General features: G+C 42.9%; 1 protein-coding gene across 2 annotated transcripts in view; it reads left to right on the top strand.

Moving 5' to 3' along the window:
* The window catches only part of LOC112233469 (myosin-IIIb), a 53,666-nt gene that overhangs the window by 24,433 nt on the left and 2,716 nt on the right, over positions 1-26,517 (top strand). The window contains exons 5-29 of one of the 2 annotated variants that reach the window (XM_024401129.2): positions 4,150-4,252; positions 4,431-4,587; positions 6,180-6,282; positions 6,488-6,613; positions 8,788-8,896; positions 10,942-11,058; positions 11,181-11,281; positions 12,773-12,859; positions 13,723-13,788; positions 14,003-14,116; positions 14,501-14,612; positions 15,028-15,071; positions 15,250-15,315; positions 15,520-15,639; positions 19,885-19,970; positions 20,125-20,172; positions 20,322-20,369; positions 21,506-21,597; positions 22,066-22,161; positions 22,422-22,543; positions 23,343-23,536; positions 23,839-23,928; positions 24,311-24,476; positions 24,626-25,003; positions 25,791-25,863. In XM_024401129.2, the coding sequence (XP_024256897.1) occupies positions 4,150-4,252; positions 4,431-4,587; positions 6,180-6,282; positions 6,488-6,613; positions 8,788-8,896; positions 10,942-11,058; positions 11,181-11,281; positions 12,773-12,859; positions 13,723-13,788; positions 14,003-14,116; positions 14,501-14,612; positions 15,028-15,071; positions 15,250-15,315; positions 15,520-15,639; positions 19,885-19,970; positions 20,125-20,172; positions 20,322-20,369; positions 21,506-21,597; positions 22,066-22,161; positions 22,422-22,543; positions 23,343-23,536; positions 23,839-23,928; positions 24,311-24,476; positions 24,626-25,003; positions 25,791-25,863 (2,818 nt within the window). Of the gene's footprint in view, positions 1-4,149; positions 4,253-4,430; positions 4,588-6,179; positions 6,283-6,487; positions 6,614-8,787; positions 8,897-10,941; positions 11,059-11,180; positions 11,282-12,772; positions 12,860-13,722; positions 13,789-14,002; positions 14,117-14,500; positions 14,613-15,027; positions 15,072-15,249; positions 15,316-15,519; positions 15,640-19,884; positions 19,971-20,124; positions 20,173-20,321; positions 20,370-21,505; positions 21,598-22,065; positions 22,162-22,421; positions 22,544-23,342; positions 23,537-23,838; positions 23,929-24,310; positions 24,477-24,625; positions 25,004-25,790; positions 25,864-26,517 lie in introns of those variants that run through there. The other variant, XR_002950765.2, reaches the window with a different exon arrangement.

A 26,517-nucleotide genomic window follows, 5' to 3' on the forward strand; every position in this document is an offset into this window, starting at 1 on the left:
GAAGTTTACATACACTAAGATGACTGTGCCTTTTAAACAGCTTGGAAAATTCCAGAAGATTGCATGGCTTTAGAAGCTTCTGATAGGCTAATTGACATCATTTGAGTCAATTGGAGGTGTACCCATGGATGTATTTCAAGGCCTACCTTCAAACTCAGTGCCTCTTTACTTGACATCATGGGAAAATCAAAAGAAATCAGCCAAGACCTCAGAAATAAAATTGTAAATTGTAGACCTCCACAAGTCTGGTTCATCCTTGGGAGCAATTTCCAAACTCCTGAAGGTACCACGTTCATCTGTACAAACAATAGTACGCAAGTATAAACACCATGGGACCACACAGCTGTCATACCAATCAGGAAGGAGGCGTGTTCTTTCTCCTAGAGATGAATGTACTTTTGTGTGAAAAGTGCAAATCAATCCCAGAACAACAGCAAGGACCTTGTGAGATGCTGGAGGAAACAGATCCTATATCGACATAACCTGAAAGGCCGCTCAGCAAGCAAGAAGCCATTGCTCCAAAACCGCCATTAAAAAAGCCAGAGTACGTTTACAATCGTACTTTTTGGAGAAATGTCCTCTGATCTGATGAAACAAAAATATAACTGTTTGACCATAATGACCATCGTTATGTTTGAAGGAAAAAGGGGGAGGCTTGCAAGCAGACGAACACCATCCCAACTGTGAAGCACGGGGGTGGCAGCATCAAGTTGTGGGGGTGCTTTGCAGCAGGAGGGACTGGTGCACTTCGCAAAATAGATGGCATCATGAGGGAAGAAAATTGTGGATATATTGAAGCAACATCTCAAGACATCAGCCAGGAAGTTAAAGCTTGGTTGCAAATGGGTCTTCCAAATGGACAAGGACCCCAAGCATACATCCAAAGTTGTGGCAAAATGGCTTAAGGACAACAAAGTCGAGATATTGGAGTGGCTATCACAAAGCCCTGACCTCAATCCTACAGAAAATTTGTGGGCAGAACTGAAAAAGTGTGTGCGAGCAAGGAGGCCTACAAACCTGACTCAGTTACACCAGCTCTGTTAGGAGGAATGGTCCAAAATTCCCCCAACTTATTGTGGGAAGCTTGTGGAAGGCTGCCCGAAACATTTGACCCAAGTTAAACAACTTAAAGGCAACGCTACCAAATACTAATTGAGTGTATGTAAACTTCTTACCCACTGGGAATGTGATGAAAGAAATAAAAGCTGAAATAAGTAATTCTCTATTTTGACATTTCAAATTCTTAAAATAAAGTGGTGATCCTGACTCACCCTTGGACAGGGAATCTTTACAATGATTAAATGTCAGGAATATGAGAAACTGAGTTTAAATGTATTTGGCTAAGGTGTATGTAAACTTCTGACTTCAACTGTACAGTCGTGGCCAAAAGTTTTGAGAATGTCACACATTAATATTCACAAAGTCTGCTGCCTCAGATTGTATGATGGCAATTTGCATATACTCCAGAATGTTATGAAGAGTGATCAGATGAATTGCAAAGTCCATCTTTGCCATGCAAATGAACTGAATACCCCAAAAACATTTCCACTGCATTTCAGCCCTGCCACAAAAGGACCAGCTGACATCATGTCAGTGATTCTCTCGTTAACACAGGTGTGAGTGTTGACGAGGACAAGGCTGGAGATCACTCTGTCATGCTGATTTGAGTTCGAATAACAGACTGGAAGCTTCAAAAGGAGGGGGGTGCTTGGAATCATTGTTCTTCCTCTGTCAATCATGGTTAACTGCAAGGAAACACGTGCCGTCATCATTGCTTTGCACAAAAAGGGCTTCACAGGCAAGGATATTGCTGCCAGTAAGATTACACCTAAGTCAACCATTTATCGGATCATCAAGAACTTCAAGGAGAGCGGTTCAGTTGTTGTGAAGAAGGCTTCAGGGCGCCCAAGAAAGTCCAGCAAGCGCCAGGACTGTCTCCTGAAGTTGATTCAGCTGCGGGATCGGGGCACCACCTCTACAGAGCTTGCTCAGGAATGGCAGCCGGCAGGTGTGAGTGCATCTGCACGCACAGTGAGGCGAAGACTTTTGGAGGATGGCCTGGTGTCAAGAAGGGCAGCAAAGAAGCCACTTTTCTCCAGGAAACACATCAGGGACAGACTGGTATTCTGCAAAAGGTACAGGGATTGGACTGTTGAGGACTGGGGTAAAGTCATTTTCTCTGATGAATCCCCTTTGGGGCATCTAGAAAAAAAGCTTGTCCGGAGAAGACAAGGTGAGCGCTACCATCAGTCATGTGTCATGCCAACAGTAAAGCATCCAGAGACCATTCATGTGTGGGGTTGCTTCTCAGCCAAGGGAGTGGGCTCACTCACAATTTTGCCTAAGAACACAGCCATTAATAAAAAATGGTACCAACACATCCTCCGAGAGCAACTTTTCCCAACCGTCCAGGAACAGTTTAGGTGACGAACAATGCCTTTTCCAGCATGATGGCGCACCATGCCATAAGGCAAAAGTGATAACTAAGTGGCCCGGGGAACAAAACATTGATATTTTGGGTTCATGGCCAGGAAACTCCCCAGATCTTCATCCCATTGAGAACTTGTGGTCAATTCTCAAGAGGCAGGTGGACAAACAAAACCCCACAAATTCTGACAAACTCCAAGCATTGATTATGCAAGAATGGGCTGCCATTTTTTAAATATTTTTTTTATTTTACCAGGCAAGTCAGTTAAGAACAAATTCTTATTTTCAATGACGGCCTAGGAACAGTGGGTTAACTGCCTGTTCAGGGGCAGAACGACAGATTTCTACCTTGTCAGCTCAGGGGTTTGAACTTGCAACCTTCCGGTTACTAGTCCAACGCTCTAACCACTAGGCTACCCTGCCGCCATCAGTCAGGATGTTGCCCAGAAGTTAATTGACAGCATGCCAGGGCAGATTGCAGAGGTCTTGAAAAAGTAGGGTCAACACTGCAAATATCAACTTCATGTAATTGTCAATAAAAGCCTTTTGACACTTATGAAATGCTTGTAATTATACTTCAGTATCCCATAGTAACATCTGACAATAATATCTAAAAGCAGCAACCTTTTGTGGAAATTGATATTTGTCATTCTCAAAACTTTTGGCCACGACTGTACATGTAAGTAAACTCGGCAAAAAAAGAAACGTCCTCTCACTGTCAACTGCGTTTATTTTCAGCAAACAGCTTAACGTGTAAACATTTGTGTTTACATAAGATTCAACAACTGAGACATAAACTGAACAAGTTTCACAGACATTTGACTAACATAAATGGAATAATGTGTCCCTGAACAAAGGGGGGGGGGGTCAAAATCAAAAGTAACAGTCGGTATCTGGTGTGGCCACCAGCTGCATTAAGTACTGCAGTGCATCTCCTCGTGGACTGCACCAGATTTGCCAGGTCTTGCTGTGAGATGTTAGTTAGGTGTATGGTTATTGAACAAGCATGGGAAACCGTGTTTAAACCCTTTACAATGAAGATCTGTGAAGTTATTTGGATTTTTTTTAAATGATCTTTGAAAGACAGGGTCCTGAAAAAGGGACGGTTACTTTTTGTGCTGAGTTTATATGGATGAGCGATTGCCGAACTGCATAGGCAAGGTGCAATAGATGTTATAAAATACAGTATATACATCAAATTAAACTTTATTTGTTACATGTGCCAGATTCAACAAGTGTAGACCTTACCGTGAAATGCTTACTTCAGGGTAAGGTCTACACTTGTTGTACTTGTAAGATATGTAAACATTATTAAAGTGGCATTTGTTTAAAGTGACTGACTAGTGATCCATTTTATTGAAGTGGCCAGTGATTGTGTCTCAATGTAAGCAGCAGCCTCTCTGTGTTAGTGATGGCTGTTTAGCAGTCTAATGGCCTTGAGATAGAAGCTGTTTTTCAGTCTCTCGGTCCCAGCTTTGATGCACCTGTACTGACCTCGCCTTCTGGATGGCAGCAGTGTGAATGGGCAGTGGCCCGGGTGGTGGTTGTCCTTGAATAAACCGTCACACTCTAATATACCGTGCCCCTCCTAATATAGTGTGGTCAGGTACACGGAAAGTTGCAAATCATGGATGTCTTGTGATTAGGGCTTGGAAATGTTAAACTCCTGGCTCCATGTAGGATCACCATGATGTAAGTTCTTGTGCTGTATGGTATTTCTAGGTGAATCCTCTGCTGGAGGCCTTTGGCAATGCCCAGACTGTGATGAATGACAACAGCAGTCGCTTCGGGAAGTACATTCAGCTGCGCTTCCACAACTCCTCAGGTGGGTGGGGGGGTGGTGTGTGTGTGTGTGACAGTGTATTCATATATTGTGTGTACTTATGTTCATATTTGTTTATTTATATACTAACTGTATGTGGTGATTGCATTGATACGACAGACATGTAGCATGACTTGATCCTGTGTGTGTCCTTGTGTGTGTGGTGCTGTGCTCTTAACAGTAAAAGGAGCTAAGATCAACGAGTACCTCCTGGAGAAGTCTCGTGTGGTCCACCAGGATGAGGGCGAGAGAAACTTCCATATCTTCTACTGCATGCTGGCGGGCATCTCCCCGGAGGACAAAGACATGTATGGACTCCTGGACCCCACGCAGTACAGGTGGGTCCACTGTGATTTTATCATTCTGCAACGTTTCCTCCACAGGTAGTGATGACTCTGTGGGTGTGGTCTGGGAAGTTAGACATTTCCACAGAGTCATAGGGTCACACTGTAATAATTATTTTTTTTATTTTCCTGACATAAACCAAGGTTTTTGTTTTGGAACTCTGATATCTAGTCTTAATGTTCCTTCCTGCCTTTTTTGGTTCTTATGGCTTATACAAATAGAGACCACATATAGTTCTCAGTGTTGTTCAGTAGGTACTACTTGGTATGCTACTTGTATGCTACTTGTATTTCACTTCTTCTTGACAGTTGAACAGGCCTAGGCCTGGAGTGAAATGCTAGTTATTTAAACAATGTGGTGTTTGTAGTGCGCTATGATGCAGTCAGTTGTTGTGCCCTATGATGCAGTCAGTTGTTGTACCCTACGATAGTGGCTACCCTGCGATGTTGTTGTGCCCTATGATACAGTGAGTTGCTGTGCCCAATGATAGTGGCTACCCTGCTATGTTGTTGTGCCCTATGATGCAGTCAGTTGCTGTGCCCTATGATGCAGTCAGTTGCTGTGCCCTGTGATAGTGGCTACCCTGCTATGTTGTTGTGCCCTATGATGCAGTCAGTTGCTGTGCCCTGTGATAGTGGCTACCCTGCTATGTTGTAGTGCCCTATGATGCAGTCAGTTGTTGTGCCCTGCTACCCTGCTATGTTGTAGTGCCCTGATAGTGGCTACCCTGCTATGTTGGCAGTCAGTTGCTGTGCCCTATGATGCAGTCAGTTGCTGTGCCCTGCGATAGTGGCTACCCTGCTATGTTGTGCCCTATGATGCAGTCAGTTGTGCCCTATGATGCAGTCAGTTGCTGTGCCCTGCGATAGTGGCTACCCTGCTATGTTGTAGTGCCCTATGATGCAGTCAGTTGATAGTGGCTACCCTGCTATGTTGTGCTATGTGCCCTATGATGCAGTCAGTTGCTGTGCCCTATGATGCAGTCAGTTGCTGTGCCCTGCGATAGTGGCTACCCTGCTATGTTGTAGTGCCCTATGATAGTGGCTACCCTGTAGTGCCCTATGATGCAGTCAGTTGTTGTTGTAGTGCCCTATGAGTGCCCTATGATGCAGTCAGTTGTTGTGCCCTATGATGCAGTCAGTTGCTGTGCCCTGCGATAGTGGCTACCCTGCTATGTTGTAGTGCCCTATGATGCAGTCAGTTGCTGTGCCCTGTGATAGTGGCTACCCTGCTATGTTGTAGTGCCCTATGATGCAGTCAGTTGTTGTGCCCTATGATAGTGGCTGTCCTGCTATGTTGTAGTGCCCTATGATGCAGTCAGTTGTTGTGCCCTGTGATAGTGGCTGTCCTGCTATGTTGTAGTGCCCTATGATGCAGTCAGTTGTTGTGCCCTGTGATAGTGGCTGTCCTGCTATGTTGTAGTGCCCTATGATACAGTGCAGCAATGTAGAAGCCTCAAAGTGTTTGTCAATCAGATATGCATAATGCGTTGACCGTTATGCCCCCTACATATGTAGCCTGTGTGTGTGTTCTGTGCTCACTCATCAGATCTGTATAAATGTGTTTCTGTGGCTGTGTCTGTCAGGTATCTGAATGGGCGGTACGGCTCCGAGGACATAGTGAGGAAATGGGGGGAGAAGTACAGTGAAGTGTGTAACGCAATGGACATGGTGGGATTTCAGGAACAGGTAAGACCTCTCTGAAACTCTTTCTCATCCATCTGTTTGCAGTATTACAGCCATGAGGACAACATCTGAATCTGATTGATTGTACTTTGTTGGACTAATTGGTTGATTGACTAATAAACAAATTGTTAGATGTTATTAACCAGTTGATAAATGACCAATTGATTGACTGACAGATGGACTGATTGTGTATATGTTGTGTCATCAGGAGAAGGTAGACATGATGACTATCCTGGCAGGGATCCTGTCTTTGGGAAACATCATGTTTGAGCCCACAGAGACCGACGTGCTCAAGGTCACTGGCAAGTCCATGGGCTGGCTCAAAGCCACAGCTGTGAGTCTACATCCTCCTCCACTCCTTCTTTGCCATTATTTCTTTTGCTCAAGGAAATGGCTAGTCTGGCAGTATCAATTATTACGAACGTAAGAGGATGGTACTGCCAAACCAATTAGATTATTCATGAATAGTTCGATTCCAGGCTGTATCACAACCGGCCAGGATTGGGAGTCCCATCGGGCGGCGCACAATTAGCTCAGCGTTGTTAGGGTTTGTCCGGGGAAGGCCGTCATTGTAAATAAGAATTTGTTCTTAACTGACTTGCCTAGTTAAATAAAATAAACATTTAATTCCATTTGGCCTCGTTTGGTAGGAGCTTCTGTTAACATATGCAGTTGACTTATTGACCTGTTGGTGTTTTCTAAGATTGCAGTAGGCATTTTTTCCCTTTTCCTCCATAAATGTTCATCAGTGGTATTGACATAGCAAAATATCAACTACAAGAACAGTTCCAATCAACAGTTTACAGTAGAAGAGTCATCTGATAGTGGTTTATACAGCAGAAGGAAGGGGTCCAACGACTAAGCTAGGGGAAGAAACGGTTGATTATCAGTCCTGAGCATACATGGTAAAAACAAACAAGGGGATTTTTGAGGCAATCACTACAGCACTTTCTTTACAAAATCACCTCTGACCTTTCTAACATGGGCAGCTGCTGGCTCATGGAGACAGTTTTGACACTTCATGTGTTCTTTTCAACTATTTTGTGTGTCCATGATATTTAAACGTTCTACTGCGTCTGTTCGTTTGTGTATGCATAGATCCACATGCTATTTAAACAGGTGATCGTGTGTGTGCGTGCCTTCAATTTAAACAGGTGACTGATTGCACCCTGCTCCGCTGTCCCTCTTGATTAGCAGCCCTCCCAGGCCGGCAGTGGGCTGATGCAACATCTGGCTAGCTTAGATAAGACACAGGGTCACGAGGGGCTATATTTGGAGTTTAATGGAGAGGTACTGCTCACGATGCTAGGTTAACTTCCACCTGACGCAGGATCAGCTGGTCTTTGCCCAGTTTTCATCGTCATCATTATGAGCAAAACATCTTCACAGATCTGGATACTGAGGGGATTTGGGTTCTAGCAACAGGGGTGATTAGGGCACATTAGCAACAGGGGTGATTAGGACACATTAGCAACAGGGGTGATTAGGGCACGCTAGCAGCAGGGGTGATTAGGGCACGCTAGCAGCAGGGGTGATTAGGGCACGCTAGCAGCAGGGGTGATTAGGGCACGCAGGGGTGATTAGCAGCAGGGGTGATTAGGGCACGCTAGCAACAGGGGTGATTAGGGCACGCTAGCAACAGGGGTGATTAGGGCACGCTAGCAACAGGGTTGATTAGGGCACGCTAGCAACAGGGTTGATTAGGGCACGCTAGCAACAGGGTTGATTAGGGCACGCTAGCAACAGGGTTGATTAGGGCACGCTAGCAACAGGGGTGATTAGGGCACGCTAGCAACAGGGGTGATTAGGGCACGCTAGCAACAGGGGTGATTAGGGCACGCTAGCAACAGGGGTGATTAGGGCACGCTAGCAACAGGGGTGATTAGGGCACGCTAGCAACAGGGGTGATTAGGGCACGCTAGCAACAGGGGTGATTAGGGCACGCTAGCAACAGGGGTGATTAGGGCACGCTAGCAACAGGGGTGATTAGGGCACGCTAGCAACAGGGGTGATTAGGGCACGATTAGCAACAGGGGTGATTAGGGCACGCTAGCAACAGGGGTGATTAGGGCACGCTAGCAACAGGGGTGATTAGGGCACGCTAGCAACAGGGGTGATTAGGGCACGCTAGCAACAGGGGTGATTAGGGCACGCTAGCAACAGGGGTGATTAGGGCACGCTAGCAACAGGGGTGATTAGGGCACGCTAGCAACAGGGGTGATTAGGGCACGCTAGCAACAGGGGTGATTAGGGCACGCTAGCAACAGGGGTGATTAGGGCACGCTAGCAACAGGGGTGATTAGGGCACGCTAGCAACAGGGGTGATTAGGGCACGCTAGCAACAGGGGTGATTAGGGCACGCTAGCAACAGGGGTGATTAGGGCACGCTAGCAACAGGGGTGATTAGAGACATACAAATGACTCTGGGGAAGTAGATGACGGATCATAAAGGATCATTGCCAAAATCCTGAAGTATCCCTTTTAATATTTGTGTGTTTACCTTCTCAGGGTCAGTTTGGGGTGCAGGAGGAGGAGTTGCTGAGGAGTCTGACCTGTACTCTGTCTGTGACGAGAGGAGAAGCCATCCGCAGGCTGCACAACCAGCAGCAGGCCGAGGGTAAGGAGAAAAGCTCTGGTCCAGGACCCGCCTCCCTTACCACATCACCTTAGCCATTAGAAAGGACGGCCTGAGTCCGTATTAACCACTATGGATACTAACTGTTGTTGTAGGGCCTCTAGAACCCAGTTTCGTCATTCATTTGGGCTTTCCATGAAACTGGAGAGCACACGGTTTGTGTACATTCCTGACAGTGCTAGAACAGTATGAAAGAACATTACAGGATACGGTTTAATACAGTAAATGTACCGTGTCTTACTAATGCCAGCCACTGATGTCCCTAAGATATTGGACAATTTTTGGTGTTTTCACCCTAATGGTTAAGGTTAGGATTAAGGGAGGGTAAACTGACCACAACTTCCTCCTCGTGTGTTTAAAGAAGGCCCATGTCTGTCTGACCAACCACTGTAAATTGTATTGTATTTATTAAAGATCCTCATTAGTTCCTGCAAAGGCAGCAGCTACTCTTCCTGGGGTCCAGCAACATTAGGCAGTTATATATACCATTTTAAAATATTACATGACATTACATTTCATAGCACATTTAGTGTGTTCCCTCAGGCCACTAATCTACTACCACATATCTACAATACAAAACCGATATGTACGTGTGTCGAGTGAGTGTCTTATCGTGTGTCTCTCTTCAGTCTCCGCTGTTCCATATGGTGTTTTTAAAAAAAAAACTCTGATTCTACTGCTTGCATCAGTTACCTGATGTGGAATAGAGTTCCATGTAGTCATGGTTCTATGTACTACTGGGCGACTCCCATAGTCTGTTCTGGACTTGGGGATTTTGAAGAGACCTTTTGGTGGTATGTCTTGTGGGGTATGCATGGGTGTCTGAGCTGTGTGCTAGTAGTTCAAACACACCGCACTGCATTCAGCATGTCAACACTTCTTACAAAAACAATTAATGACGATGTCAATCCCTCCACTTTGAGCCATTAGAGATGTATTTAAATAAAGAAAAAATGGACATGCATATTATTGTTAGTTCTCCATGTACATTTAAGGGCCAGTCATGCTGCCCTCTTCTGAGTCAGTTGTAATTTTCCGATGTCCCTCTTTGTGGCACCTGACCACACGACTGAACAGTCAAGAGCCTTTAGGACCTGCCTTGTTGATATTGTTGTTAAAAAGGCAGAGCAGCACTTTATTATGGACTGACTTCTCCCCATCTTAGCTACTATTGTTTTGACAGTTTACAATCCAGGATTACTCCTAGCAGTTTAGTCACCTCAACTTGCTCAATTTCCACATTTATTTATTACAATTTGTAGTTGCATTACAATTTGTATATTTAGGACTAACTTATTCCTTGCCACCCATTCCAAAACTAACTACAGCTCTTTAAGTGTTACAGTAATTTCAGTAGCTCATTGTGTTGAGTCATCCGCATTACATAGATACACTGGCTTTACTCAAGGCCAATGGCGTGTTATTAGTAAAGATTGAAAAAAGTAAGGGGCCTAGACAGCGCCCTGGGGAATTCCTGATTCTACCTGGATTATGTTGGAGCGGCTTCCATTAAAGAACACCCTCTGTGTTCTGTTAGACAGGTAACTCTTTATCCACAATATAGCAGGGAGTGTAAAGCCATAACAAATACGTTTTTCTGTCAGAAGACTACGATCGATAATGTCAAAAGCCACACTGAAGTCTAACAGAACAGCTCCCACAATCTTTTTTAACATAAATGTCTCTCAGCCAATCAGTCATTTGTGTAAGTGCTGTACTTGTTGAATGTCCTACCCTATAAGCATGCTGAAAGTCTGTTGTCAATTTGTTTATAGTAAAATATCATTGTATCTGGTCAAGCATAGTTTTTTCTGAAAGTTTACGAAGGGTTGGTAACAGGCTGGTTGGTTGGCTATTTGAGCTAGTAAATGGGGCTTTACTATTTTTGCCTCGCTCCAGGCCTGACTGCTTTAGCATCAATGGGAAAGAAAAATAATTAACTGAAGCTCAAAATAGAAGTACTATTAATCGTGTTTTCAAGAGCACTTGACTCCGTTAATATGTTGTTGTTGTGTGTTTATCTACAGATGCCAGGGACTCTATTGCCAAAGTGGCTTATGGGAGAGTATTCGGCTGGATTGTCAGTAAAGTTAACGAACTGCTGGCTCCCAATGTTGACTTTGACGTTGAGCTGAATGAAATAGGTCAGTTTCAAGGGAAACTTTAAATGTAACACAATTCCACAACTCTTTTTACGTTTTCGTCTTCTCAACCAGAGATGGTCAATGTCAGATTGACCATTCTATTTTCTTGTTATATAATACAGGTATCCTTGACATTTTCGGGTTTGAGAATTTTGCCGTGAACCGTTTTGAGCAGCTCTGCATCAACCTGGCCAATGAACAGCTGCAGTACTTCTTTAACCACGTAAGTGTAAATATCAGTGCACAAAGAAGTAGCCGTGTCATCTTGGGTCCCTTAGAAGTGATTCTCTATTTAAGTCCCCTAAAATGACAGCCTGTAGGGTTTGTTAACGTAAGACCCAAACACTTAAAAGAAACACGTGGTCAGCTTGTCTCTTTTAGTTAGTATTAGTAGAGGAACAGGAATCCAAACATAATCTGCAATTGGTTCTGCTTTTTGAAATGGCTATAAAAGCCTATTAGTGTCTCTTTTTTAAATGTTATTTTTCATTGGAAGGCTTCAGAAAAACATGTAATTTTAGTTCAGCTGGCCTACAGTACATAGAGTGAGCTCCAAAAGTATTGGGACAGTGCATTTTTTTCTTCTTGTTGTTTTAGCTCTGTACTCCAGCACTTTGAATTTAAAATGATACAATGAATATTAGGTTAATGTGCAGACTATCAGCTACCATGATTATGGATATTCCTGAATTAGAAAGTTAGAGGCATAAATATCACCCCCCCCAAAAAAAAATGCTAACCTCCCCTGTTATTGTATTGGTGAGAGGTTAGCATGTCTTGGGGTTATGATATTTGTGCATCAGTAACTTTCTCACTCATCATTATTCACAATTCATTCAGGATTATCCGTAATCATGGTAGCATTCACATTAATGTAGAAGTGTTTAGAAACATATTCTATTCTTATTTACAATAAGTGTCTCAAATGACACTACATGATTTACCATTCATTTCAATCAGGCACAAAATAATCTGAAACAACCAAAATAAACAGCAAATGCATCCAACACGTTTGTAGAGTCACAAGATTGATGTTATCATTGTGTGCTAGGGATATGGGACCAAATACTAAACCTTTGATACACATAAGTGAATTTGTACCAATACCTTAGTCCCCATGTTTTAGGGGACCAATGTACAACAAGTGCTGTAGTTTCTAAACAGTTGAACCAATATGGATGAAAATACCCTCAAATTAAAGCTGACATTCTGCACTTTAACCTCATAGTCATTATCATCTTTATTTCAAAGTGCTTAGAGTACAGAGCCAAAACAACATGTCCCAATACTTTTGGAGCTCACTGTACTGTATGCATGGGATGCTGGAGTTACAGAGAGTCTACTTGTACTAGTCACACTGCTGTGGACTACTCTCTGCTAGTAAACATTACAGTTTACCTTTGGGGCCTGTCCATTTGAGCACTGAATACATTTGGGTCAAATGCCATAGGAATCTGCTTATGATGATTTACTGCTGTCGGATCACTAGATTACAACTGCATAGGGCTTCAGGGCTTCTGTTGGCGTTTTTGTGACTGAAGGCCACACACTATTGAATGTGCCATCTTCTCATGAAACGATTGGACAAAGCAGATTGATCCAATGAAAGATGTTCCCCTGTGACCAAAGCTCTTGTGAAAGAAACTGGAAATACCTGCTGTCCTTTTTGTTTTTAGTCATTCATGCATCTTTGTATGCATTTGTCATCCTGCAGCACATCTTTCTGATGGAGCAGAATGAATACAAGGAAGAGGGCATCGAGTGGGAGATGATCTCCTTCAAAGACAACAAGCCTATCCTGGTAAAAAGACACAACCTACTTTTTTCCCCCTCATCACTTACAGTAGTACTCTTTTTTCCCCCTCATCACTTACAGTAGTACTCTTATTCCCCCTCATCACTTACTTACAGTAGTACTCTTTTTCTCTCATCCTTTTTTGCATCCCCTTTTTACACCCTTTCTCTATCGCATACTTCTTTTGCTCTCCCTTTCACTCTGTTTACCTCCCCCTCTCTCTCAGTAATAACACAGACCGGTTGTGTAAACCCACTGTGAGTCTGGCAGATATAAAAGAACGCAGACCCCAGGAAGGGGAAATGCTGACGGGGCAGTGTTCAGTCACATGCCAGTAACTTAATAGGCACTTCAGCTTTCAGCCTGTGGCATCATCCTCTTGTCTATATAGAAGCATCTGGTGTCATTTGGCAGAAAATAGTGTCCCTGTCCATGGCTGAAGGTATGAGTAGAGCCTGTCTGTAAGTTATGGGATAAGATGGACACATTAGGAGTTGTGGGAAGAATTCTAACTCAAGTTAGGATTGGACCTAGAGCGAGTAATGCACAACCTGGATCCACAGGTAATTTGCTGTGTACCCACTCTGTCCTAATGCCTACTGAGCACTATACAACTTCAAGAGCATTTTACAGTGTAGGGGCCCTAGTCAATAAAAACCTGGAAACCTTGTTAACCAATCTTCAGGAAAACAAAATATTCTCCTTGTACTGTGAGAATTTTCTGTTTTAAAGTCATATGAAGTTGTACCATGTTTGTTTTACCCAGTTAACAATTGGCTAGATTAACCCAAATATGCATTTTCACAATAGAATGTGTTTCTTTAGGTGTTTTTCCTTGTCTCATATACAACTGTGTGTCTCTCCCACAGGACCTGATCCTTACTAAACCTATTGGGATACTTTCTCTCCTGGACGAGCAGAGTGCCTTTCCTCAGGTACCGTAGTGGTCTCCATACACCCATACATCTCTGTATTAATCAGGGATGGGCTCACTTCTATTTCAATTCCACTCAATTCAGAAAGTACACCAAATTACAGAATTTCTTTGTACTTCCTGAATTGACTGGAATTGAAATGAAATTGACCCCAACCCTGATATAAATTTTTGTGTATTAATTCGAAATATCTTTTCCCTATTTGTCCCCTAAGGCATCAGACAGAGACTTTGTGGACAAGTTGAACAGTAAATTTAAAAGCAGCCCCCACTATGAGGTGGTCCGGAGTCACAGCCCCCTCTTCACTGTGGTTCACTATGCTGGGAAGGTGAGGTTACATACTCCTCTATAATAGTACTTTATAATGCACTATGAGGTGGTCCGGAATCACAGCCCCCTCTTCACTGTGGTTCACTATGCTGGGAAGGTGAGGTTACATACCCACCTTTATAATGCACTATGAGGTGGTCCGGAGTCACAGCCCCCTCTTCACTGTGGTTCACTATGCTGGGATGGTGAGGTTACATACCCATCTTTATAATGGTACTTTATAATGCACTATGAGTATTGATATAGGCCATTTATAAGCTATTGTTTAGAACTACACCTATACTATATTATGACTGCATAATAACTCATTGAGTGTGTTTATGAAGCATTGTAGATATGGACTTCAAATGAAGTATAAGTGTTCTGTACTTCCTGTGTCCAGGTCCAGTATAATGGAGGAGGCTTCCTAGAGATGAACAGAGATACCATCCCAGCCAGCATCAGAGACCTCTTCATCAACAGTGTCACCCCTCTACTTAGTGTCCTTTTTGCCGGTACGTGAGGCCATCTGAATGTGTCTGTGTTCTACAGCTCTTCGTTTAGCCAGAAAGGAACCAGTCTATGGCCTTGTTTTTATTTCTGATGCAATCTCTTATTTGTCTTTTTGCACAGTGATTTGTTAAACTGTAGCTATTAAATCAGTTGTGTACACATGCTTGACATGAATCAGAGCTGATACACAATGACGTTTGCTGCTTCCCAATGAGAGCTTGTGGACAAATACACCTCTTAGAAAATGATGTAGTACGTATTAATAAATAATACATGCTTACTCTTATCTGAACACACCACCATAACATGTACAGCCTCTGGTTAGTTTGAGCATTGTTCTAGTTTAAAACATTGATCACAGTCTGTCTGGCAACTCATGTCTAATATTCATCCGATTTATATTTGATGTATCTTCAGCCACGATCTCCAGGACAGGGACCTTGATGCCACGCAAAGCAAAGGTCGGCATTGTAGATCACAAGTCCAGTGATGTTTTTCATTTTTTTTATGACAGTTTCTGTAGAATAATTATTGGTAACTAACAGCAAGGCCATATTTGGACCTTTCTTACAGTACAAGTCAGAGGCATAAAGTGGATTTCTGGGGGGGTTTAAAGGATGTTAATATTTTTTCCTTTAGGTCATGCAAAAGGCAGATGACAACTTTAACTCAACTAGGAAACAGTCGGTGGGGGCCCAGTTTAAGGTAAGATGGAAGTTGACTATATATAGCACATCTAGCTTTATAAAACTCTTATTTCTGAGCATTTGGTTTCATAATGTCTGAGCACTAAGTATGAACCAAACTGAAAATCCTAAATATGCCTACCTATAGACTGGACTGCTGTAAAATAAAGAAGCACAGATAAGTTAGTAATCTCCACAATGTGTATGTGTGTCTTCCTTGCAGCACTCTCTGGCTGTGCTGATGGAGAAGATGTTTGTGGCCAGTCCTCACTTTGTTCGCTGCATTAAACCTAACGGCAACAAGCTTCCTGACCAGGTGGACAACAAAAGGGTCATGGACCAGGTGAGAACCAATATATCATATCCTTTCAGATACTGCACTGTTCATATCTACCTTACACTGAAGATTAACCAGGTATCATCCAATGCTTTAGTATTTCCCCTAGCTACTGTAGATTACTTCCTGGGAAGGGTGCACAAGCCTACTGATACAACACCAGTATGTTTATACCCTCAACGTTTAACCCTTTTTCAGAATCATCTATGCTTTCAAAAGCTAAGCAAAGGTGCATTACAAAAGCTATGTGAACGGTGCATAATTGTCAGTGCTAAAAGTTATATCTATAACACAGTATTGATCCTAAGAGTGTAGAACTTCAGAGTCAGGGTTGTGTTCAATATGGAAGAAATCGGACTGAACCTATCTGAACTTGACCAATAATAAACGCTTGTTTTCCTTTTCCGTAGCAAAATGTTTTGCTCCGGTGTGTCCTAATGAACATGACTCAGTCCCCAGTATGGCAACCAGGGGTTGACTAAGCAGCAGCAGTAACAGGGTCTAGGTCAGGGCCATAGGGGGCCCGCCCTACCGTACCTCCTTGCCTGTCCAAAAAAACATATTGAAATATCGATCTTTATTTGACTGAGACGCGCCGACAAACACTCATCAATCTCAGATAAAGCATCCGAGCCCATCTGTCTCAGTATGTGTAGACCATGCATCTGATTCTGTCTGGACCAAAAGGGTATGGCATGTCATACTATTTCTACATATAGTAAGACAGAGGGGTGCTGTTTCGCTCACTAAGATGCTTTCTCCGGTGAGAGTTTCAGCAGAGGGGAAGAGGCGAAGCAAGCGGGTGGGCTCGCTCGCACCAAAATCTGTCCAGAATATGCCCTGTGTGTTTTTATGGGCATAATATGCAGACCTAAAGCTTGTCGCCTGCGTTCCCGCCTTTGGGACAACGTCTCCTATTGTTAGGGTGGAGACATGAGCATCTTGTCGTTATATACAGAGCTCTGGTTTCAGACTCTTGTGAAAGGAAAGTTGGCAAGTGCACTGTTAGGTAATGGCTTCTGATGTTTTGCCAAAATTCTATAATTCCTACTGTCTAAATAAAAACACTCAAAGTACTTCCTCCAGAATGTGCTCAGTGGTCTCCTGACAATTCATGTGCCTTCATGGTTTCCTTATGGGCGTTGTTTGCCCTTTTGATTGTTCTTTTATTTATTTTTAAATGAATCAATTCCCCATTACATATGTCACCAGTAGGCCCAGTAAATATACTGTTAATCCTCAGTCATTTGGTATTAATTTACTGTTCTCTTTCCCGGAGTGGAAAAATTGTTCGCAAAGTTCACAACCTGCTACGCTTGTGAGAAACACAGTGCCCATTTGGCAATGTATGATTTCTGATTGTCTTAACTCACCGCGTCCACCACTAATAAGCTGAGCTTCTCACAAATGTTTTATTCACCTCACACAGTAACCTCACAACTTAACTTCTTTGAGACTGGGGGGCAGTATTGAGTAGCTTGGATGAAGATGCCCAGAGTAAACTGCATGCTACTCAGGCCCAGTTGCAAATATATGCATATTATAGTAGTAGATTTGGATAGAAAACACTCTGAAGATTCTGAAACCGTTTGAATGATGTCTGTGAGTATAACAAAACTCATATGGCAGGCAAAAAACCTGAGGTTTGTAGTTTTTCAAGTCATTGCCTATCGAATATACAGTGTCTATGGGGTCATATTGCACTTCCTAAGGCTTCTACTAGATGTCAACAGTCTTTAGAACCTTGTTTGATGCTTCTACTGTGTGGAGGGGGGAATGAGAGCGTCATGGGTCTGCCAGAGTGCCATGAGCTGACCACGCGCGTTCATGTGAGAGTTAGCTTGCGTTCCATTGCATTTCTACAGACAAAGGAATTTTGTTGAAACATTATTGAAGATTTATGATAAAAACATCCTAAAGATTGATTCTATACTTCGTTTGACATGTTTCTACGGACTGTAACCGAACTTTTTGACTTTGTCTGCTCGTGCCTCATGAATGTGGATTACTGGGCTAAACTCGTGAACAAAAAGGAGGTATTTGGACATAAATTATGGACTATCGAACAAAACAAACATTTATTGTGGAACTAGGATTCCTTGGAGTGCATTCTGATGAAGATTATCAAAGGTAAGTGAATATTCATAATGCTATTTCTGACTTTGTTGACTCCACAACACGATGGATATCTGTATGGCTTGTTTTGTTGTCTGAGAGCTGTACTCAGATTATTGCATGGTGTGCTTTTTTGGTAAAGGTTTTTTGAAATCTGACAGCGGTTGCATTAAGGAGAAGTGGATCTAAAATTCCATGCATAACACTTATCTTTTTGTATTTTTTTACCCCAATTTCGTGGTATCCAATTGTTAGTAGCTACTATCTTGTCTCATCGCTACAACTCTCGTACGGGCTTGGGAGAGATGGAGGTCGAAAGTCATGCGTCCTCCGATACACAGCCCAACCAAGCCGCACTGCTTCTTAACACAGCGTGCATCCAACCCGGAAGCCAGCCGCACCAATGTGTTGGAGGAAACACCGTGCACCTGGAAACCTTGGTTAGCGTGCACTGCACCCGGCCCGCCACAGGAGTCGCTGGTACACAATGAGACAAGGATATCTCTATCTCTCTATTGATGTGGCTCTTTGCAAAATCACCGGATGTTTTGGAACTACTGAACGTAACGTGCCAATGTAAACTGAGATTTTTGGATATAAATATGAACTTTATTGAACAAAACATACATGTATTGTGTAACATGAACTCCTATGAGTGTAATCTGATGAAGATCATCAAAGGATAGTGATTAATTTTTATCTCTTTCTGCTTTTTGTGACTCCTCTCTTTGGCTGGAAAAATGGCTGTGCTTTTCAGTGACTAGGTACTGACAACATAATCCTTTGTGCTTTCGTCATAAAGCCTTTTTGAAATCGGACACTGTGGCTGAAATCGGACACTGGCTGGATTTACAACAAGTTTATCTTTGAAATGGTATGAAATACCATGCACTTTTACTGGCTGTTGTTAAGGTGGGATGCTACCTTCCTGAATATCCTAGAGAGGTTAACATCCTTTGCAAATGGATCAATGTGTCCATATGGCAGAGACTGGTGCTCTCGCCTTAGTTGAATTTATATATTTTAAAATAATTTTACTTCAGATTTGTATGATTAACCACGTGACAATGATTTTGAGAAACGAGAATGTTCTGTGTGAAAATGTGCACGCCTATTTAAATCAAAGGCCCGTCCAACGGATTCATTCTGCTGCCAGCCCTGGGACTAGGTACTAGGTTAGTGGGTCAGTGTGTGACTGATGATGTTCATAGCAAGTGGATTTGGCCCCAGGGGAGGGTTAGTGTAGCCCTGATGGCACAATGAAGCCGGTCAATACTCTGCCCTGTCAGTGAACACTGCTGTCTAGTCTGACACCAGGGGTCTTTCTTCCCTCGCGCCGCCTCCTCATCTGTAGTGCTTTTTCATTTGTTTGTCTAGGGCTGAACTGATAAAACAGTACAATGCAGTATTGGCGGGTGGGTGGACAATAGTCAAACTGGAACTATTGTTAATTAATTACTGTGAATAGTCTGTTAAAGCTGATTTAAGGTCTTTTTCATTACATATGTGGGTCATTCCACCAATACGGTGACTTTTGAGATGTGTAACTTGGTAAATATTATTTTTATTTCACAAAATGTTTACATTCTGTCATAAAGAGCACATGTTCAACTTCATAAAAAAAACAAATTTCCCATCTCAAGAGGTAAAAAAAAAAAAAAGGAAGTGCCAAATGTAACAGGGTTGACTATTTTTAAATGATTAATAAGTCCCCTTGTGACGGGGGGAATGGAAGCTTGGTGTGTGCAACAGGGAATAATTTAAATGCAAGTTTAAAGCATTTCTAGCCGATAATAAAATAAAATAATAAAATAATTTTAAAGGATGTTTTATTAATTTGTTGAATTCTCCATGTGGTCTATATTAAAGGACACTTCATTTAATATAACAGGCTTTTACAATTCAATATTGGTGCTCAATTTCTACTTAAAATATCAAAGGCATGCAAAAGGCACTATGTTTGTGGCACAACCCATGTATGTGGTTACATCGCCACCTGCTGTTCAGCCTTGAGATTGCATTTAGTTTCAAATAAGTCCAGTAGGTCCCTAATATGGCCATCAGTAACACCTGATTCTGTTTGGTCTCTGTGGAACATATTCAAATGTTAACTAAGAATAATTAAATATTTTCCAGCTAAGATACAACGGCCTGCTGGAAACCATCAGGATACGAAGAGATGGCTTCTCCTGGCGACCCTCATTCAAAGAATTTGCTCAGAGGTGTGTGTGTGTGCGTGTGTGTGTGAATTTATATATTTGTATCAAACTTTGCATTATTTGTATAATAATCTTGACCAACATAAACTTGTATGCATGATATTTCTGTACACTGCCGTTTTTATTTTCGCTGCACCATGCTAAACTCTGTCTTCAGATATAACATTCTGCTGATCAAGCCAGATTTACCACTAACCAAGGAAAGGTATGTATAAAGACACTTTCTCTCATTCCAGCAATTTAAAAAAGATGACATACATCAACGTCCATTTGTGATATTGAACAGATCTTTGTAGCTGTGTTTTGTTACATCTTATCAAATGTAACCTGTGTGGTTTGTGGGTCTTTTTTCAGCTGCTTGTCCATCCTCAACACGACTGCGATACATGGCTGGAAGTGTGGGTAAGTCTACAGTAGTTGCTTTTGTCGTGTTCAATTAATTGTCAATCGGTCCTAGAAGACTAACTTACTTACTCCTGAATCTTCCTGTAAAAATATTTATTTTTATAATATGTCTGTTCATCAAAGCATGTCATTCAGGCTATACTCATCAGATGTTTCATGCGTTTACGCTAGAGGTAATAGTGTTGATAAGATTTCAGTTTCAAGACATTTAGGTAGCTGCCTCCTAGATTCCAACATTCAATTTCAAGTCTTCTAAAACTCAATCAGTCAAGTGAAAATCAGTCTGTCAAAAGCAGCTCATTCTTCAGTTAACAGGTTAGCGTTGTCATTGGCTTCAAATCTAATTTTATTTGTCACATACACATGGTTAGCAGATGTTAATGCGAGTGTAGCGAAATGCTTGTGCTTCTAGTTCCGACAATACAGTAATAACCAACGAGTAATCTAACCTAACAATTCCACAACTACTACCTTATACACACAAGTGTAAAGGGATAAAGAATATGTACATAAAGATATATGAATGAGTGATGGTACAGAACGGCATAGGCAAGATGCAGTAGTTGGTATAGAGTACAGTATATACATATGAGATGAGTAATGTAGACTATTGTAAACATTATATTAAGTGGCATTGTTTAAAGTGGCTAGTGCTACATTTTTTTTTTACATCAATTTCCATTATTAAAGTGAGCAGGAGTTGAGTCAGTATGTTGGCAGCAGCCATTCAATGTTAGTGGTGGCAGTTTAACAGTCTGATGGCCTTGAGATAGAAGCTGTTTTTCAGTCTCTCGGTTCCTGCTTTGATGCACCTGTACTGACCTCGCCTTCTGGATGATAGCGGGGTGAACAGGCAGTGGCTTGTACTGGGAGGTCAGCTCAGGGTTTATATTGAGTAGAGGTCTTTATCTCAGTTACACTCTTTCACCCTCTTGGTCCCCAGCTCCTGCTTTCTACTGCTGTGTTGTTCTTTAGAAATGTCCCAAAGTTATGAATGTGGATTAATGATTACTGGAGTTAAGTGGTAATCTCAATCTTTCTCGACTATAACAGTGCTCTATGCAACAATTCCCCCTGCAAATAGTACTTCATATCTATGAACACTGTTCAAACATTGTCTCTCACTATGGCAGGTCGTCTCGTCTGTTCTTTAAGTACTGGCACCAGGAGGAGTTGTCCAGGCTGTTGGAGAGAATGGGCAAAGCAGCACTTGTCATCCAGAAAAGTGAGGGTCACTCATCAATAGTATCTGGAACATAGTCTCTCAAATGTCTGTCAAACAGCTTCATTGGCCTCTGTGAGATGTTACTGCTTTTAAACTCAGGCCTGAGGCTAGAAAACTTTGCAGGTAGGTAGATTAGGTAGATGACGTTGACATTGTTGAATCATGTCCCATCATGATGTATTTCAGACATTGCCATCAGCACCTTACTTGGTGTTTTAAGTGCTACCTGCAGTATTTGTGTTGCAACTCCCCACAACCCTGTAAGATGGATGATAGTTTCCCTGTTATACTGTCTGGTATCTTGATTTCAAGGCCTGTAATGACTGTTGCGTCATTTTGTGTCGGAATGTGATTCTTTACCATGTCATTCAGTAGTAATGTAGTAATCTCTCTTCACTGTATCTCCCCCTCTGGCTCTCTCTCCCCCTGTCTCTCTGTTCACATTGTCTCTGTTGCTGTGTTCTGCAGACTACCTCTCTCTGCGCTGCAGGAGGAAGTACCTGTCCCTACTGTTGGAGGTGAGCAGACAGAGGCAGGCTCAGAGAGAGAGGGAGGAGAACAAGAGTAAGTAGAAGGAATATCGCTTTCCTTTTCTCTTTTGCCCTCATCTCACTCTTGCTCACCTTCCCTCCAATCCCCTACTTGTTCTCTTTCTCCCTACCACTGTTCTATTTTTGCTCTTAACCTCTCTACCCCTCTACATGCTTGTTGTCAAAGACATTTCTGTATGATGTCTTGAATATTTAAGCACTGTAAGGATCCTTGTCACTCAACATATGCAGCCCTATTAGTGCTGTATCAACAGTATTGTGTGTGTGTCTCAGGGCCCGTCTCTCCACCCGTGCCCCTACCCAGGAGGAAGAAGCCTCAGCCCCGGCCTCGCTCCATCATGCCCACAGCTGCCCACCTGGCCCCTGTCCCCCGGCCCCGCAACAAACAGTTTGAGGTGGGCCATATTGAAATGAATTTATTTTGGATAACAGACATACAAAAACAATGTGGACCCAGAGGGTATCACTTGAAAGTATTATTTAAAATGCTTGTTTCCAAAGTGGTCACATTTCTACACTCAAGACCCTGGTAACCTTTTAATTAACTTGAAACAGTGAAAAGTAATTTTCACAAAGTAATCTCATGTTTAGTCTCTCGATCTCTGGTGCTAGCTAGCCCATAGACAGCATGTTAGTTGAAACCTGCTATTGACTGATCTTGTACTCTTCGACAATCGCCCTCCCACTCATTCCTCTGACATCCCCTCCTACTCTCTGATGACTAAGGCCTAGATTCAATCAAATCAAGCGTTGGAGTTGTCTAATAGGTGAGCTGCTGCTCTTCATCATTGTCATAAAGCCTAAAGCGTCCCACTCACGTTAGAAGTTCATAACGGGTAAGTGTAGGCTATATAGAAATAAAGACACTCAATTAAAAAATCATTAAACTAAATAATGAGGATTTATATCAGCCTAATCGAGGTGTAGATTACATCTCACATTCCAGTGTTCCAACTTGTAAAGAAGGCTGTATGGGATTTCTCTTATTACGATTCCATGTAGCCAATGGCAATGTCCGCTTTAGGTATAATTCTAGGAGCAGCTTATGGATTGGTCAGCTGTAACACAGTTCCGACACCGCCAAAACAACCACTATGCGGATGTTGGTTAATGAGATCTGATTGAATAGAACCCTAAACTGAGCCTTAAACTACCCTAAGATTGACCCTATACGGTTCCCTCGGTCTCTCCCAGGCCACTCCCTTTGACAACCTGGAGGTGCACAGTGAGCTGGCTGAGCTGATGGGCCAGGTGGGGGGAGAGGAGCGGGCCAGGGAGAGGAGCAAGAAGAGAAGGGACAACATCCGCTGGTTCAAGGAGACGCAGGCCCGCAAGGTGGTCCGCAACGGTGCCTTCCCCTGCTGGTTCCATGGCATGATAACACGTAGGTCAGTAAGACAGGATGACACACACACACACACAGCATATGTTTTACCATCCTTGTGGGGACCTATAATTGATTGACATTAAAAATCCTATTTTCCAAACCTTAAACCTAACGCTAATTGTAACCCAAACTTCTAAGCCTGAAATAGCTTTTTCCCCATGGGGACCTGTAAAATGTCCCCACGAGGGAGAATTGCCCTTGTTTTACTGTCCAGTACCAACGAGGATAGTAATACACACTTCAGACTTAATTCTGTCAGATTTCAGGGTGGTTTTAAACGCACTGTGTATGCCTCCTCTCCAGACAAGCGGAGGATCTGATGACAGACAAGCCTGTAGGCTGCTTCCTGATTCGTGTAGGACAGAGCCGGGAGGGCTACACACTAACATACAAGTAAGACTACGGATGACAATCTGGATCCAAATGACCTTCCCCTACTGGGTCTGGTTCTCATCACATCAGATCAGTGGTCACCTTGAGGAAGGGTGCAGTGTATTTGAAAGGGGTTGATAGACGAGTAGAAACAAGAACAGAAGACAGGGTTGTGTTCAGTAGGCAGTAAACGTTTTGATATAGATTTGGAATGGGGAGGTACTAACTGAACTTGTCCCCATTGGAGGGATTTTTGTTTTTCGTTCAATTGTTTTACTACAGTGTGCTGAAAACGACCCGGCGCTATAGCGTGAGATATAAGACATAAGACATTAAACCCCTAACTCCTGTCTGACCGATATGTACCCTTTACCCTCTGTCCTCTCCATCTATCCGATGTCAGGGGGGCAAACCGCTGTAGGCACTACATGATTGAGATGCAGTCCAACGGGAAGTATGTGATCCTGGGGGAGGATAAAGCCCACCCCTCCCTGCCTGACCTGGTGCAGCACCACAGCCGGGTGGGCATCAAGCCCTTCAACGAGCTGCTCACCACCTCCTGTGGACAGGTCAGCAATTGGACCTCTTTAGGGTCTGGCTCCTGTGGAATTTACTCACTGTTGGCACAGGCTCTGGCAGGACCTGTGTGTAATACTGTACATTAAGAATGGATAATCAAACATTTTATGCACTAATGTTATTCTGTCTGCTGTTCCAGACATGTGACCAGAATACAGACTACGAGGACTTGAAGTGCCTGGATCACCTGGCCGTGGTTGACCGCAGGAGCACCGTGTCTGGGGAAGAGGAGGGCGAGTTGAGCCTGGATCAGGTCCACCTGGAGTTCCAGCAGCTCTTCCTGCCTCCTGGGCAGAACCCCGCCCTGGAGGCCCAGAGACCCCCTGTCCTCAGGTGGATATCTGACCGCAGACACCGGGCCGAGGCTGAAGGAGGAGGGGAGGCCCTGCGAGGGAAGCTCAGAGACGGGGAGAGAGGAAGAGCGTGGGGAGATGAGCGGGACCGCAAGAGCAGGCCCTTTCCCCGGTTGTATCCTTCCATCCGGTTGGCTATGAGGGAGATCCAGCAGATCCAACAGGTGAGAGACTTAAAATGTTCAATGATAAGGTGATTGGACATATAGTTTAGACTTTAATGACCTACGTATTAAAGGGATACTTCAGGATTTTGACAAGGAAGCCCTTCCATCTACTTCCCTAGAGTCTGATTAACTTGTGGAAACCATTTTTATGTCTCTGTCTGGGGAAGTCTATAAAGGGCTTCGTTGCCAAAATCCCGAAGTATCCTTTTAATGCTGGATCCAGTCAGTCATAATTTCTCAGTTTCAGCTAATTTCTCAATAAAATTACACAAACATCTTCTTGGAATGTCAGGGTCTATATAACTGGCCAGGCACATCTGGTCTATCGCTAGAACTTGGTCAGTTACATCTGCGTATAGATGGCAGTCAGTATATGGTGTTAAACCCTTAATATAGCTACACTGTAGGCCTATTCTTTAAAACTTGTCATGACGCAACATACTACTTCATTATTCACTATTATCAAATGGGCTTTTTGAATTTATACAATGTAGGTTGAACCCTGTCTTTTTCTTCCAACCCAGATCATAGGTTGAACCCTGTCTTTGTTTTCTTCCAACCCAGATCATAGGTTGAACCCTGTCTTTGTTTTCTTCCAACCCAGATCATTTCAGAACCTCAGGGTTGATTTTAGGACCTGACTTTTATGCTGAATCATGATTATCTGAATACATAGCCAAACTGACACAATTCATGCTGGAGTACTGTGCCCCGAGTGTTCATTAATCTGCATTAATAAAGAATTGTGGGTGCATTTGTGATCTTTTCTGTCTTGTGTCTGCAGCACTTTTCAGATGTCCAGGAACAGAGCCCCGCCGTCTCTCACAGTACACCCAAGCCCTCCTGGAGGAGGACAGGTAGGTCATAGTAGCTACGCGCATACCCCGCCCACCTGAGGATCTGTGTTTTTCAGCCGTCTGTTTCCTCTGTGGGGTGCAGAATCCACTTTTCACGTAAACCTTGCTGAATTGATTGCTTTCATTTTAGTCCTGCGACTAAAATGTCGCAGGACTAAAACGAAATGATATAATGTTACGACCGCGGAAATGTTTGTAATGACCTGTCAAACACACCCCGGTAATGGCTGAAATGGGCTCAATGGAATGCGTCGTCTTCCCGTTGCATCGAGAAAAAATGCTAAAACTTCGTTGGAGATTTAACACATCTCGACAGAGAAAGAGAAGAAAGAACTTTATTTTGGTGGATGTACATTTTTTTTCTTCCACTAATTAAAAAAAAGAATAAGAATTGTACAGTTGAAATATTTACAAACTAGAGGTGCTGAAATAAAAGCAACTGCTGAAAATGAACACAAATTATAGTGATATTGTGTCTGATCTCGCAAACCATGTAAAGTATGTATAGATAGGCATAATCTAGAGCCAAGAGGGTATCCTGCTATTGACACACTTGTTTAACTCTTGATCCTACTTGAGACGCAGACGTCCCACCTAGAGCTCTGGAAATGCAAATGCGCTACGCTACACGCTAATAGTATTAGTTAAAACGCA

Source organism: Oncorhynchus tshawytscha, linkage group LG33, assembly GCF_018296145.1.
Source record: "Oncorhynchus tshawytscha isolate Ot180627B linkage group LG33, Otsh_v2.0, whole genome shotgun sequence".
In the NCBI taxonomy this organism is placed as follows: domain Eukaryota; kingdom Metazoa; phylum Chordata; class Actinopteri; order Salmoniformes; family Salmonidae; genus Oncorhynchus; species Oncorhynchus tshawytscha.